The sequence below is a fragment of the Ammospiza nelsoni genome, chromosome 6 (genome assembly GCF_027579445.1).
Source record: "Ammospiza nelsoni isolate bAmmNel1 chromosome 6, bAmmNel1.pri, whole genome shotgun sequence".
Lineage (NCBI taxonomy): Eukaryota > Metazoa > Chordata > Aves > Passeriformes > Passerellidae > Ammospiza > Ammospiza nelsoni.
In genome coordinates, this window is record NC_080638.1 from 35227756 (window position 1) to 35244589 (window position 16834).

The 16834-nt window shown below is 33.1% G+C and overlaps 1 protein-coding gene across 2 annotated transcripts in view; it reads left to right on the forward strand.

Moving 5' to 3' along the window:
* Positions 1 to 16834, forward strand: part of DPH6 (diphthamine biosynthesis 6) — a 184851-nt gene that overhangs the window by 31611 nt on the left and 136406 nt on the right. For both annotated transcript variants that reach the window (XM_059474222.1, XM_059474223.1), the window contains exons 4-5: positions 8077 to 8150; positions 10275 to 10393. In XM_059474222.1, coding sequence (XP_059330205.1) covers positions 8077 to 8150; positions 10275 to 10393 — 193 coding nt within the window. The remainder of the gene's footprint in view (positions 1 to 8076; positions 8151 to 10274; positions 10394 to 16834) is intronic.

Below are 16834 nucleotides of genomic sequence, written 5' to 3' on the forward strand. Positions count from 1 at the left end.
GTTCTGTTTTTTAGGTGCTGTACTGGATCCAGGTCTTGTTGGTCTTCATTGTGGAGGGGTACCTTGCCATTAGCATCTAGAAGTTGGTCTGCATGGAGGCCGTGTGGTCCAAGCAAGGGATAAAGACTTCCTGTCTATATTCAAAAATTTAGTTTACATCTGGCTTTTGGCTCTTACAGTTTGTTACAGATACTATTTAAAAAAAGAAATCAAAAAATTAGATTCTGCCTCTCTGAGGTCAGGGTATGATGCAAGTGAACTGAGTTTCATTATCTAAAGCATGAGACTTCTCTTAACTAGAAACATACAAACTAATATTCCTTTGACCCTTCTCTTGATTTAGTAAGTGGTTTGTCTTCAGCAAGACATTGATTTGTGACATAATAATATAGGCCAGTACCTGCCTTCATAACACAAATACTATTATTTTTTTTTTCATTCTGAAGAATGTATACATTTTGGTAGGTTAAAATCCTAGCTTTTAAATTCAATCACAGATTTGAACTACCAATTCTGAATGAGTATAACTGCTCTTGATTGCAAAATAGTTACACATAAAATCACCAGTACTTAAAATATTCAATGTAGCATCAGAACAGAAACATGCATGATTACTTGGCTGTTTTGTGGTTGTTCACTGGCATCTTGTTGTTCTGATGTAATGGCATTTATTCAATCTGGAGTTGACTGTTCAGGTTAATTTTGGCTATTAAATTAAATAATCAGTCTTTGTGGAGGTGATTTTGTAAATAAGATTTCCTGAAAGGAGTGTCTGCAGGCAAGTTTGCTCTGTAATTATTTGAATATTTAAGAGTTGGAAGTCCCAAAGGTGAAGCAGACATTTATTTGAAACCAATTCTCTGCACAAAATGCAATTAAAAAAAATTGTTCAGCTGTAGACTTTTGCTTCATTGTCAAAGTCTTTGTAACCCTGTGGCTGGAATGCAGGCCTCAGTTACCAGTTAGTCAGTTAATAGGTTTCAAGAAAAATGGCCAGTTCTGTAGAAAACTCTTAGGTAGCCTTTAAAATAGTGGATGTCTGTTAATTTTTATTTTAGTATTCTATGTTTTTTGATAAATATGTCTAGCTATATTAGATTTTACCAAATGACTAATGGGTTTAGTATGACACTTTTTTAATTGCAAAAATAAATCAATTAATCTAAATTAAATAATTTAGAAAAAAAAAGTTGTGAAATAGTGTGGGATCTAAAGTGATGTAGCAAGTTTATTGAATTCTGTGCAAATAGTTAATATATAAAAAAAAGAATGAATTTATTAATGAATGATTTCTAATTAATAAGACTAATCGTTCACTTTGTAAATGCAGCTAAATGGAGAATCAATATATCAGGAAAACTTGCATTTATGGTATGGTATGTGGCTATAGTGGAAGAGTTTTCCTGGTTTTCCATTTCTCCTGTTTAGAATGTAATTCTAGCCTTTTCAATACACTTCTGTTTGATATTGGACTTTGAGAGGGGTATTTCTGTCTGTTTTGCTCTTCTTTTTTCCTTTGCTATGGTGTGTGTAAGTGATTATGTGTAAACAAATGTATGCCTGCACCATCACCCTGAACATTTGGCACTTCTAGGTAGGAAGAGGACCATGTCCTAATTAAATGTGGTTGTTGTGAGATTGCAACCAGACACTGAAGGCAACCCCTACACTGAATTAATAGATGGTGGGTGTGTGTGTGTGATGAGTGTGCTGTGTTTCAGTAATTGCATTTGTAAAACTCTCGAAGTTAGGCCATCGATTTTGCTTAAAGGTGGGTGGTAGGGTGCCTATGTCCTACAAAGGGCATTTGTAAAAACATATCTAATTAGCTCTTGAAGTAGATTAGTTACATAGTATTATTGCCTCGTATAGATACCATTATTCAGTAATTTACTTCTAAAGCAAGTTGAGATAAAGCCACTGAAGACTTCTGAAATTAATAATGAGAGTGTTCACGCAGGGATTTCATGTAAATCCACATTATGTTAATTCCCACCTGGTTTTGGAGCTACTTCTTCCTAAGGAATGAAGGCACGAGATATATGTGTTTTGAAGTCCCTGTGTGGAAGACAAGAAAGTCCCAGATGACGTATAGTGATCTGCAATCACTAAGATGATCTATGTGATTTGTAGCTAGTCTTCAGAGCCTTACCAAATAGTGGGTTTTCAATTTGACATAGTGTTATTATATCCTTATGTCTCAGGAATATTTCCATACTGTCTTTGATTACTTGCAGCTGCATCAGACAGACATACCAAAGCTTAGAAAAAAATCACATACTCTGTTTGGAATCACTATAATCATTGATCTTAAAATGCTTCAGGAATTATAAGGCAAAGCTCGTATTTAGGAGTTTTCCACTCAAATAATGGTAGAAGCCTAAAAGTCCTGTTACTAAGTTATATATTGTCAGTCGCCCACCTGCAAATATGTTGTGCTTAATTTGAAGTTTTGCAATTGTATGGTAATCACTATGTAGGCACAAATAACCTTGAACGTTAATTTAAGTATGGATAACGGTTTTCAGTTATTCATACAAGCTTTAAGAAGGATATTAATTGGAAAGAAAATTTCATTTAGAGGCTGTATTTTATATCTGGGTCATAAAAAATGAACTCTATTGTGGCAAAGCTGTGAAGCATACGTAAAAAATTGAATGTAGTTTAACCATTCTTCAGCTGTTTATACTTCTTTTTCTTACAAAGATCTGTTTTACAAAGTAAATTTTTAGGGATATTCTGCATTTGTCTGAATGGCAGTGCTCAAAATTTCTTGCAATACACATGAATAGACATAGGCACAGGTCTAGCACTTCATTTTTCTTTGTTAATATTTTGGCTGTTGTAGGCAATATTTCATTTAAGATAGACATTATTAAGGTGGTGAATAGTGCTGTGTAGTGATATGCTTAGCAGTAACCTTTACTCATAATGTGATATTGTCTGTATGTCTTATTTTGTTCAGCTTTCTCTGGCACTGATGAAGCCTAAGGCTGCTGTTTCTTTGAGTTGCTGATAATTTTTTATCTGATTAACTGACACATTTAGTTGAAATCAGACACAGCCCTTAGGCTGGGCATGGATTTAATTTAAAAAGTATCAAAGGTTTGCACTATGTGCTGTTTAATCATCATGTTTATCAGGCAAAGAAAAATTACCGGAAGGACCATAGGGAGAGGGTTATCTTAAGGAGCAGTAACTTGGGAAATTGATAATAACTCTGAGGTAATTTACAGCTAACTTTTACATTCATTAATATAACATTTTCCACTAATAGTTACAGTGCATGTAATATACCAATTAAATTGAAAACATTAGCACTAATTTTCTTTTTGCTGAACTCTGAAAGGGTCAGGTAAAGACATTAAAATATGAAATTATAGAAAACCTCTGTACTGATACCACTGCAATAAATTTTTTACTTACTAGTAGAATACTTCTACCAGTACTAATGCTACAATGCATATGTACTAATTTCCTCAGATTACTGTTACAATCATTAATTGAAAAAAAAACAAGCAAAATTAAAATAACAGTGTGCTAGTGTAAATTAATCTCTTTATCTTTCACTTTAGCTGTGAAGCTGTATGTTAGAATTGTACGTGCATGTAACAGAGGCGTTTTAAAAACAGCAGTGATGTTTTGGAGCTTTCACAAAACTGATAAATTTTTTATACTATTTCCTGATAGGAAATGCAGCCAATAATACACAAAGAGCAGCAATTTTTAATTTTGTTTTTCATTAAACTGTTTAAAATAATAAATAACTTTAAAACTAGGATGCCTTAAACATAAATTGTGCATTTTAGTACAGTTACAGTTTCAAAGATCAGTTAGCTCCTCTAACACAATTGTTTATGAAGATTATTGTCTTGTCTTCTGAACAGGAAAAAAATAATTCTTTTGACAAAATATACACAATTATAATTGTGAATTTTCACTTACTGTTAAAACATAGCTAATAATAATCTTAGGCACATTTTAAAAAACTATTAAAATTGTCTTATTTAGTTGCTTTTTAAAAGTTTATTTTTCTACCTGCCTTTTGAAATGAGTACCTTTTGTGGCTCTAAAGGGAAAAAATAAGTTCTAAAATGTCATATGGAAAATCAAACTTTGTTAGCATCTGTCTACATTTGTTTTTGGCATCTGGATTTATATGCACATTGCATGTTTTGTGTTGTAATACTTTGTGACAGAGGATATTGTACTGAGTATAAGTGCTTTCTGAATTATCCAAATATTCAGAGAGCAATTTATTTTTACTTTAGAGTAGCCTATTGCGCTAGAAACATATTAGTAAAGTTTAACATTGGTAAATAATCTCTTAAATTAACTGTATATGATGCTTTTTAAAATAATAATTAAAAAATCCACTCAACCTAAGAAAAAAAATCACCTTTTCATATTGACTTGCCTCAGTTATTTTTTCTGATATCTGTTACTTTTTATATGATACGGCACGTAGCATGTTTCCTTCTGAATTTTACCAAATTCACTTCCTCAGCTTTTGACTTCTGTGCAGATCCCTGATATTTACCTGCAGATGTCAGCTTGGTTTACCCTTGCTGAGTGCAGTTCTGTGAACATGCTTTTAATGGTACCGAACCTGATCAGATTCCACATTAAAAGTGACGGCGCTATTGATTCTGGTATGGATTCTCTGCTAACCATGATCAACTCTTAGTCAAACAAAATGCTGTCTGTTTGCAAGGTGTTCAATAACTCTTTCAATACCAAAGAATAAGTCCAGGGAAGCAGTAGCTTTTAGTTAGTATTTTGCATGCTGCAACTGCAGAGCGGAATATACTGTGGGACAAGGCTTTATGTAAGCTTTGTCTCGCTGAGGAGTTTAGAAGGTTATGAGACCAGGTTTTTTTTCTGTTCTGCCTCATGCTCCATCCTTCTTCTTTTCAGTCTTCTTATTTCTTGAATTTGTGCCACTCACTCTAGCATTCATTTGTTGAACTGGACAAAATAGGGGGATTGAACTCATTCCATTTCACTGAATTTAAGTATATTAACTAGTTCTCCTATTTCAAAGCATATATTAAGTATACTGGTGTATCTCCTCATGGAAGCTATTGTCTAGACAGCGATGAAAGTTTATATTTGCTGTTTACCATGAGAAGAACTGAATGAAAAGAGATGGCAATAAATAAATACCTGTGAGAATTTTTTGAACATGAATGCTAACCACAACTGCAAAATGACATTATAATGCCATTTCAAAGGACAATTAAAACTTACATATTATCAAAGGAAATAAACCAGAATAAGTGCAGACAATCTCCCAAGATTATTATTTAAATCAGATTTAACATAAGTTGTAAGCAAGCAGCCAATAATAGCCTTGTTTTTGCATTACTAACATCAAGATATATTGCATACACGTGTACATACTTGAGATTTCTTGTGTACCTATATATATATATATATATATATATATATATATATATATATATGCATTCATAATCATTCACATCCAATGTGATACAGATTTGTATAGTAAAAAACACCCAAACAACCTCAAAACAAAACCTATGAGAAATCTTCTTGATGCATTAGTTTCAAGTTTGGGCCATTGTTTCAATAGTTATTTAGTAAATGTTCTGTAACCTTCTGTGGATTTTAAAATTCCATTATCATAGGATGGTTATGAAATTTCCTGGGACTCGTGACTAGAATTTTTTAAATCCCAAACAAGTAGATTTGTGCAATAGATCTTTTTAGTATGGAAGTACTGTGTTTGGATAAGAACAGAACATTTAAGTCTCTACTTCCATTTAATTTTATATTTAATTTAAGGGAATTTTCTTAGCAAGTATCTTTGCTGATGCATATATTTTGTCAGAACTTGAACAACAGAATGAATAAAAAAGTATTTTTATGGGTCTCTGAGCTTGTTAAAAGTGTATTGGGCAAGTCAATTGCCATCTTCATGGATGAACAGGAGATTCTGTAAATCTGCCTATGTGGGAAATAAGATTTCACTCCATATTTGAGGATACCATCTTCTTTTTGAAGTTTGTGATATAATTACTCTGTAATACTCTCATCCACCTATTCATTTCCCATTGTTAGAGAGGGAAGAGTGTACGTAGTGCAAATATCTATAATGAAAATATTGTGGTAACTACAGATCTGCCATGCATTATAATAAATATTATGATGATAATGAACATAATCTCATTTGTTTTGATGAGGTAAGAGAAGTGCATGTGTTATTAAACAGGTTACTCAGAAAAGTTGTGGATGCCCTATCACTGGAAATGTTCAAGGGCAGGTTGTATGGGCCTTTGACTCAACCATTCAACAATTCTGTAATGAAGGAAAGTGGAAGACTGCATATGGATTTATGTGGCCACAGAGATTAATCTACTTGTGAGACAGCAGTTGTATGCCCTTCTGTTTGTTTGTATCAGACACTTCAAAAACATTACTTACTGAATTTAGCAGGTGGCATACTTTGCCTCTGGTAACTTAGAACTGTGATGAATTAATAACATAAAAAAATATAGGTAATATTTTTGGACATACTGGTGGATGTCTGCACATTGTGACAGAGGACGTTCTGAAGGAATTGCTGGGGTTATTATTTTTACATAAAAATAAAAACAAACAGTATTTATCTTATTTACATCAGTCATGTTTTCCAAGACTGTCATTTTAAAAAGAATGTTAAAGACTGCAACTTACACTTTTGAAATATTTAAAGATTCAAGAAGGCTTCTTGAATCAGTTCATCAAATTTATTTAAACAAAACTGTGCTTGTACAACTGTGTTTAATTTTTGAGCAATGTTATTGTAGATGAGTGAGTTGAGTAGCTTGAAGTATCGCTGATTTACCTTTATTCTAAAAAGCGCTTTGAAACATTCCACTGAAAGCTCAAAGGGAAGCAGAAATAATATTATATTACTTCTGGATCTGTGAGAAGCATCAGCTTGAAAACTGTTTGATTTGGCATTAAGCTTCATATTAATGGATCTATCCATTAACGACATGGAGAAGTACATAATTTAAGTAGTGATGTATTTTTTAGATTGTCAGAATTGTTTCGACCAGGCAAAAGCTCCTGGTGCAGTCCGCAATGCTTCACCATCCGGCTGGTACAGTCAAGGGCACTTCACTGCTCAGCTTGCTTGGCCAAGGCCTAGCAGGGCTTCTGAGATCATAGAATAGGCTAAAAGAGAAAGGCAGGGGCAGGATACATCAACCGGTTATCTAACTGAAAAATTTATTGTAAAATCTTGCTGCAAACTTCTTCACAGGATTTGGAACAGGTCCAGAAAGTAAATCACGGGGTGTAGTTGTCATCAGCCTTGATTAAAAGAGGAAAACAACTTTTACCAAAGTCTAGATGGAGCAAAATTTAGAAAAAGAAAATTCAGCGTGTTGATTGGTACTCAAGCAATTTTAAAATGCAAGATATCACAAAATACTAGAACTATGTGCATTTAGAAATGTTACATTCTCAGTGGGTTTACAAGAAAAAATAAAGTGTAATTTGTTGGCTTAGGGAATTTAAATGAAACAGAGAAAATGTGTCTTGGAAAAGCTTTTTTTATAGTAGAATTTTTAAAAGATGATGTTAAGTAAGTTTCCCGTGAGTTTTCTTGTTCTAGTGTTAAGATAAAAAGAGTAATCTCACACTCTCTTGTGCCGTGTACATGGAAAATGCTAACAATTCAGTTAATTGTATAATGTATGTTGCTAATGATTATTTGTAGGTGGACTAGCTAACCTGTCACTTATAGGCAAAAGCTGGAAGAATTTTTGGGATGTCTGGAAAACCTCAGGATAATCTGTTATGTCTGATACTTTTCAGTTACCTTGGTTATTTCTTCTCTAGAATGATACTTGAGTCAAGTAGACTGCATTAGAGTAATAACCATGTAGTAATTCAGCTGAGCTGCTCCCTTCTGTGGCAGAACTGTATTTCAACCTATTCTGTTCTGTGTACTGGACACAGAAAAAATAATTATACTTAATTGATTCTGCAAGTGGAGATATTGAATCTCTGCAGCTTAAAGCTTTATATACTGTGTCATTGATATTCCATGTCTTTTTTCAGGACAAAGAAGGAGTAGAAGGTGTATCTGTGGGAGCCATTCTTTCTGACTACCAGAGAGTTCGAGTGGAAGATGTGTAAGAAAATACTAATCCTTATCAGAGGACACATTCTGGACAGTACTTGTCTGTTTTCTAACTCAAATTTAAAGCAGAGACAGTTGCCTGATTTCTCGTGTTCTATGATACCAAGTTCATTATATTCATTAATATTGGTATATCTTTTCTTCTTTTATTTTTCTTCCTTTTCCCCCCCCGAAACAATGTGTTCATTAGTAAAAATCTAGTAGAAACTATACCAGGGTTTTTGACTGCTCTTCAGATCTCTCCTCATCTCTTGAAAATACTCAGAGATTTGGTATGAAGATAGTTGAGTAGGTTCAGTTCTTTGATTTCAATGGGAAGCTCCCTCAGTTCCAATGACTACAGTGTTGTGATCAAGTCCCTCTATTTTTCACCAGTGTTTTGATATAGAAGAACATCCTGTGACTTGTTATAAGGAATTAGATAGAAAAGAATCTTTCTAAGCACATCTTCCCTTAATTCCTTAAATCTGAAATTTGTTATTATTAGTCAGGAGCTTCCATTTGTCATTCCTATTGTGTGCAAAGGTCTATATAAATCATGATTTTTTAAGGAGTCTTAATTTAGAAAGAGCATTATGGAATGGTAGTTGTGTTTGTTATGTAGGCCAATATTTGATCTGAAAAAAGATTTTCACTGTATATATCTGATGAAATGCAAAACCACCTTGTGTTAAAAATTAATTATGGTTTCATTATTTCATTAATGATTTTTTGATGATGAAAGCAAGTATCTGGAATCCTTTATGAGCTGTAAGAACTGTGAAATTAATGCTATGCCAACTCAGCTCACATCAGCAAGTTACAGAGCACATTTGTTTTCTTTAAAGTTTACATAGATAAATTACAGTCAGAAATAACTCCTTTTTCTTTTCCTTTATACTTAAACATTTTAATTATTGCCTCACATGTTAGTAGGATAAAAAAAAAAAATTGCTTTTGCTGATTGTTTTACATCTTTACTGCAGCTAAGAGATTGACAGGAAATCACAGTATTTCCAACAGGCATGATTATTTCTGAGCTTGTAAAGTAAAATACTTCACATTATTTCTGTAGATTCAGCCCTTGCAATAAGGTTGTTTCATATGAGCCATCCCAATTAATTCAGCTAATTTTTAGCTGAATTTAGGCACGTAAGTAACTACTTTACATTCAGAGCTGCGGAATAGTTCTATTACACAACTTAGTGCTCTGTTAAAGCCTATCAAAGTAATAAGAAAACCAGTCAGATTATATGAGTGCTAACTATACATTTATATCCCAACATCAAGCCTACATTTAACTATAGAGTCTTCCTAATCATACTAGTGGGTCTATCTGACATGAGGAGGAATGCCCATATATGTGAGAAAGACCATGTATTGGGAAAAACATGATAATTGACAAATAAATGTAAATCTTAAGGAGTCTGAACTAGTCCCATAGTTAAATGGTTAAGTTTTTCAGAGACCTTACACATTTAATCACCAGCTGATGGTTCTTGACAATTTACAGAAACGTTACCTATCAATAATGCAAATTAGTGATTCTCTAATTTGATAAACAATCAAAGCTGTGTATCAAATGCTGTCCATATATGATATGTATCAAAACAAATTATTAACTTTACAGTAAAAAGTTGTTAATTTATATCACAAGCTGTATACATTTTCCTGAATGATTCTTTTTCTTGGGTGTTGATCCAAATCACAGCAACAAATTCAGCATATTGTACTAGTGACATGTGCCACATTTATCACAGAGTAGTAACTTTGTCCTTAGCTGTGTTCACAAAAGTGATGACTTCCTAAGGTGCTAATTGCTTTGTATCGCAAAGCAAAAGGTTTAGGAACACGTTTTGTAATGGCTTTACTTACATTCCTGTGCAGATCTGTTTAGCTCAGTGAGTTGTGTCTTATGTAGATGAATCATACTCAGAGCAAGTTTATTTATTTCTTTTTTAATATATATTAGACTCAATGTTTATAAGGAAATATCTGAATAGTAAAGTGTAGTTGAAATTATAGAGGAAAAATTATTTCTGGATAGGAAAAGAAAGAAATTTTCACCAATTTTACAGTAATAATACTGTGTAAAAGCATAATACTTGACTTTATCCAATTTTTGTTTGTTTTTAAGGTGCAGAAGGCTTAATCTTCAGCCTTTAGCTTACCTCTGGCATTGGAACCAGGAAATGCTGCTTAAGGAAATGATATCATCTAACATTCAAGCCATAATCATAAAAGTGGCAGCTTTTGGTATGTATTCAGATTCTGAGCAGTATTGTCTACTGAAATTTCCCATGGACAAATCCACAACATAACAGAGGAAAACAGAACCTTTGTTGCACATTTTAAGATATGAAATGTCAATATCAAGAAAATTATAAAAAATGGCTCAATACCAGTAGTGATGTCTGAATAATTAATTTAACAGGATGCAATTCATTCTTAAAGGGGATGTGGAAAAGCTGGAAAGCAGTTCTTCCTAACATAGTCATTAAATTCCTCTCATATTTTTTTTGTTCTGGTTTTGTTTTAATTTGCAGTAAAGATGCATGTATAATTCAGTAGTTCACAGTGTTGTCATTTATAGATGATACAAGCTTGTGACTAGACAATATTGTAAAGCAACCGTGAAAGTTTTAATAGAAATACATCAAGTTAATATCAAACAAGATATAATTATGAGGACAAAATATTTTCTGCAAGAGCAGACTTGGAGTTGGTAAATCATAAGAGCAAACAGAAATAATTCATCATTGCCTCTAATTTTTTTTTTATATTTTAAATGTAGTTGCTTATAATACCAGAAAATCAACGTCTTTTCATTATCAGGTGTATGTAAAATGAAATTTTAAAACTTGAAGCAAATCAATATGAAAGTTAACCTATCTGTTTATTGCTTAAATGTAAAGGAAAGGTCAAATGAAGTTTTTTAAGAAGGCTTATGGAATGATGTGCTGTAAAAGCCTAAATGAGCACATGAGAAACATGTTAATAGTACAGTATATTATTTCAGGCCCCTATGCAGTTTTTCTATTTTGGAGTAGCAAATCAAATTTAAGCATAACAATTGACCAAAGGACCTTTTCTTTTGGAGTTGACAATAAACTTGTGGTTCACTGTAGCAAACAGTGATTTGTATCATACAAGTGGCATCAGTGGTTAAAAATGTATATTTGGAAATAGTGTTGCATAAGCATTTTTTTGAAGTCCAGTGTCCGGTTTACCTGGGCGAGTTTCCTATCAAATACCTAATCTCTCTTTCTCTCAAAGAATGCTTTATAATAAAGTAATTTCTTCTTCTTTGTTAACCAAGATTTGAATTACAATCCCTTTAGACTGGATGGATTAAATTAATTTTAAAAATTTTATTTATTTCTTCCTCTTTATCTGGTATAGTTTCTAACTTAATTTTACATTGTCACTATGATGGTCTCCCTCTATTGTTCTGTAGGATCTGCTAGGGCTGAGAGGAGGATTAGAATGATTAGAAAAGTATCACATGCTCTCATTTATTTACAGGTAACAAGCAATGTCATTTATTCACATTTTCCTGAATTTTGGAAGGTCAGTTACAAATATAAAGCAATTGAATACCGTGTTTTCTACTACAAAACACTTGGTTTTAAATTGGGGAAAAAAAAAGGTTTCTAAAATAATTGTTTTCAGGCCATATAAAGTATATTTATATATTTATGTTATATTTTCATAAAATAGAATGTGTTTGTTGCTTATACTGGCATGTAGAAAAAATGAAGTCCACAAAGCATATGTAACATGTTTTTTCACATCAGAATTATTTTTTTACAGAAAATTTATTATTTAAATAATAGATAAAACTGTTTCCCAAATAGACATCATTGATGACCTGCCATGCCTGCAGCAAGATAAGCTTGTCTTTTGTATTCTACAGTCTTAAAAAAACTTAAAATGCACTGGTTAGTGCACAAAGAGTGCTTTGTGGGCTATTCATTGGAAGAGCGAATACCATAAATACTTGTAGATAGCAATTAGATAGAAAATCACTCCGAGTTATTTTTGCTTTTTATTTTTTTGGCTACAGGTAAAAGAAAGATCTTATCAGAGTCAATTTCTCACCTGCCTCAGGCAGACGTAATTAGATGTAAGCAAATTTAATGGAGCTTTTGTGCTCTGGGGCCATTCTGTAATGCTTTAATAATTGCATGCCTTATTAAAGTGGATTTAAGGTATGAAGGCTGTTTAACATATCAAGTGGCAAAGAAGATAAGATACGGTTTAACTTTTTGCCTTTTAGATTAATAATCAAAGCTAAACTGCAATGAAAATATTTAAAATAACAGATTTAGGAGTCTGAAGGGTAATGCATTAGGTGATACATTGTACAGTTGTTGATGCAAGAAGCAAATCTGTAACCTGAGCTTGACATTCGTCGGCGCTGGCATACTTGTACACCCGCCTCGTCCTGTTTTCCATTAATTCAGTGCCAGTATTGACAAGGTAAAAGCCTGTCGTTTTATGTAGAAAACACATAATTATGCAAGTAAATGAGCATTAGTTTAGTACATTTCCCTAAATCCACCATTACAAATTAATACCATAAACCTTGCCAGTGGCAAGAGTTTTCTATCTCAGAGTAGTGTAGTTTTCCAGATGGGATGCCAATTGCTCTCACTTATATGCAAAAAAAGTATTGTTAGCAACCTTTTTCACATGCCTTCTGTTGATCTGTAAGTAGATCAGCTTTCTTTCCTTTAGAGTGTATTTCAAAAGCTTTAATGATGAGAGAAAATCATTCCATGATCTAGCAGCAAACCTGAGCACTATATATATGTATAAAAGCTACTTCTGAATATTTATATTCAGTGCCCCATTTTCTCGCTGCTAAAGATGCCTGTATGATAAATCATACTTTTGTCTTTGAAATATACCCCTCTTCAGTGGAAATCCAGAAATTAAACAATAATAAAAGCTGAAACTTTGAATCAGGGCTGATCAGTCTGCATATGAAGTGGAGCTCTTTTATTTCATGATTATGTTCTTTACCTTGTAGGTCCAGCTGCTATGAGTGCCTGTAGACATTGTACATTCCCAGCCATGGGTAGAGTTGAAATCACAGGGTCCATGGAAACCTAAATTTTGAAGTGGTATGGGCCTTAGTTACTTATGCAGGCTATTTCCCAATGGAGTAATGAGTCCTTAGGGAGCTAGTGCCATCTCCTGTCTGTCAGGAAATCCCAAGTTCCTTCACTAAAACGCACTGTCTGTAGTAACTATATTTAACATGAAACATGAAACTCCTTTGATGTGATAGAAGACATTGATGCTTCCTTCCCGTGGTCTAGAAAATTGGTATACTTCTGGTGTTCATGGAATCCACTAACCTGATAGTTGAGGGATGTGTATGTTTTTGCATATGATTTTTTAATTGAAAAAGAAAGTATATTTCTTCTTTGTATAATGAATCTATTAATCAAACCCAGCCACCTAGGTGTCTATGTTACTGTTTATTTGTACGTCTCTAGTGTATAGAGGTGAAATCCTGACTGACTGAAATTGATGGCCATATTCCCATTAGTTTTCACTGAGGTAAAATTTACATGTAAAGAGCTACATTAAAAAAGACCTAGCACCACACAGTTCCTGGTTAAGCTCTGAAGGGTGTAATTTAGCATACAGATAAACTGATCTAATAGTTGCTTCCAAAAGGTCAAGCTTTCCATCCCACTTCTAACTGACTCTTCCAAACCACAAGTCTGTGCCTGCTTCTGCCCCTCTGAAGGCTCCATTGTTTTGGTGGCTGCATGTAGGTGATCAGCAGGATCTGCTTTTTTGTGGGCACAGGGAACTTGCTCTGTAGGAACCACAGCTGCATGGAGGGTAGAGCCCTCTCCTTCAATAGGAAGGTTATTACTAACCTTTCTGCAAGTTGGCTGCAATGGCAGATCATATCCTGAAGTAAAATTGTTGGTTGTGAGTTTTGTCTGAGCACGTCATCTGTGTAATGGAGAGGAGCAGTGTTTTTGAAAATGTGTTTTCAGTACTGAGCAATTTTAAAGTAATTTTGAGGGAATTGAAGGACCTTGTCATTACAGGGGAAGATACTTGCTTTCTTCAAATATTTTTTAAAAATTCTCAGACCATTCACAAACATAACAGAAGGAATTGAATAACATTTTCTTATTAAATCAATATGAGATCCCAGTTGCTTTCTTATATATTGTACAGTAAGGATTGTTTACTTGCTTATTGCTAAGTAAATTAAACATTTACATTATTCTTAGCTAATTTAGCTTATTTATAGGTGATCATTCCATTGTGCAACTACTAGACAGCAGAGTTGTAGTAGAATCTATGAATGCCTTCACATTTGCTCTTGAGAACATTCTGATTTATTAATATAAAAAACACTTAAAATCATAGAACCATTAAGGTTGGAAAAGAACTCTGAGGTCATCAAGTCCCCACTTCAATAGCACTATAACCACTAAATAATATCGCAAAGTGCCACATCTACTTTTAAACACTTAACTTGTTTTTTGAACACTTATTCTGTTTATCATAATTTGAATTAAAAGATAAAATGACTGATAATATTTTTCAAATCCTGTCAAATTTTAGTGCTTGTCTATTCTGGTAGTGATAATGTATTCTAAAACTAGCCTTAAACTTTTATTAAAAAAATTATCCTTGTGCAGTGTTGAAGTATTATCTTGCTTACACATATGATCACTTTTAATTAATTTTAGTTTTAATGATTTTTCAGATTATAAATTTGATAAATTACCTATGGGAAAGATGGTTTTTTTCCCCCTTTGAAATCTTGTTTCCTAGCTAGCATGTGGTGTTGTGATTGAATTTTCAAACAAATCTTCTGAAACTTAGTTGGCCCTTTAGAGTTTAAGTGCATTCGACATGTTTTCTCTAGGCTTGTTCCCTAATATATTCATCCACCATCCCATTTATCTCCATAATTCCTGTTATTTATGATAAAAAAGATAAAAAAGATACCACACCTGTTTGTTCACTAGACATTGCATGAAAAGACTTGGAAACACTTATACAAACAGAGAGCCATTTTATCTCAAGCCATTTCTTTTCCTGGCAGAAAAGTTTCACACAGGAAAAGATCAGCACAGATAAATGGAAATTGTATGCAAGATTAAAAGTCAAAAAAAGTAGCTTGGGATTTAAGATGTGATGCAAAAGAAATGAGAATGAGAAAAGAGAACTTGTACTGGACTTAAAGTAAAGAAAAAGTTTGATTCATATTTAAATGCTTAGGAAAATAAGATGAGAGAATAATCTTTGCATTTAGAATGGTACTTGTCTTGATGCTTGTATATAAATGACAGATACTTCATTACCAGTGTAAGATGAGGTTTCAGAAAGAGATTTAGTGCATATATTAACTATAAAGAAATGTTTGAAAATAAATTGTGTTACAGAAAAGGACGAAATGGGATTTTGCAGAAATCTATTTAGAAAAAAATTAGAAATAAGATTCCCTCTTCGCTGACTCTGAGTCTATAAACTGGAAAATGGGAGGAATGTTGTTGTCCTAAAAGATAACAGGAGTTGGAAGAGTAAGGGACAGTGCCTGAAAACAAAAAAGTAGTTGAAAGCTGGTATTATTGAGTGCTGTTAAGGAAACGTCACAGACAGACAAAGTAGGAGAGAGATGGCTTAAGAATGGAAATATCACCTTGCAGTTTGGGGAGATCACATAATCTAAAGGAAAATTTAAATGGAAGCAGCACGCTAAGAGCACATTATTAGGCATTTAAGGTGAAACAGGAAAGGAAGTATGGGCTATAGTGAAAAAGACAGAAGAATAGTCAGAACTTGGAGCTGAAAAATAGTGGAAGAAAGAGAGCTTAGTAAAAGATGTCAAAAGCAGAAATTATCTTAACAATATGATAATCAAGAGGTACAAGTGGTATATTTTAATACTAGAATATATACTTGCTGCTCTTTAATGTTTGATACAATTTAAGTTCTAGATGCCCATTTTCTTTACAGACTTACGTGCTGAAACAGGACATAAACTCAAACATTTAAAGACATATCTGTGTAGTTAGACCCATAGATGTTTGCTTTTCAGGTCACTATGAGTTGAAGTTTTGCAGGACTTCTTGTCCTAGTCTGATCCTTTATTTCTGCTCTGGCCTTTTACCCTTTTGCAGCAGATCTATTGATCTTTGCTGTCAGAAAACTCTGTTAATCCACTTGGGGATTGTGATTTTTTAAAAAGTTTATAACTTGTCTGCCTGGGGATGGATTTAATGAAAATGACACAAATTTTTCCACTTGCAGCACACCTCTTTCTCTTCCACAGAATGAAATTTCAATTATTTTCTACAAAGCTTACTAGAATTAGAACTGTTCAAAGCGTGAAATACCAGAATTCTCTAATATGGACAAAATAGCACATATTTTTTTATTAAGACACATTTGTAATCATGTGATGCTAGATCAGTTGAACAATTTGAATTAAATAGATTAATAAGCAAACAATGCTCTTAAGATATTCTACACAAAAAAATTGTATCAGGAAAGGCATACATATGTGCCTGTATAACTGAAACTGTAATGACTTTTTATGTAAGTTTTTTAGGCCCAGTAAAAGTCCTGAGAAGAATTTGACTCAGTCACTACTTTAAATGAGATGAATCATTTGCTGCATTTGATTAAAAGTAGTTTAATGATACTTTT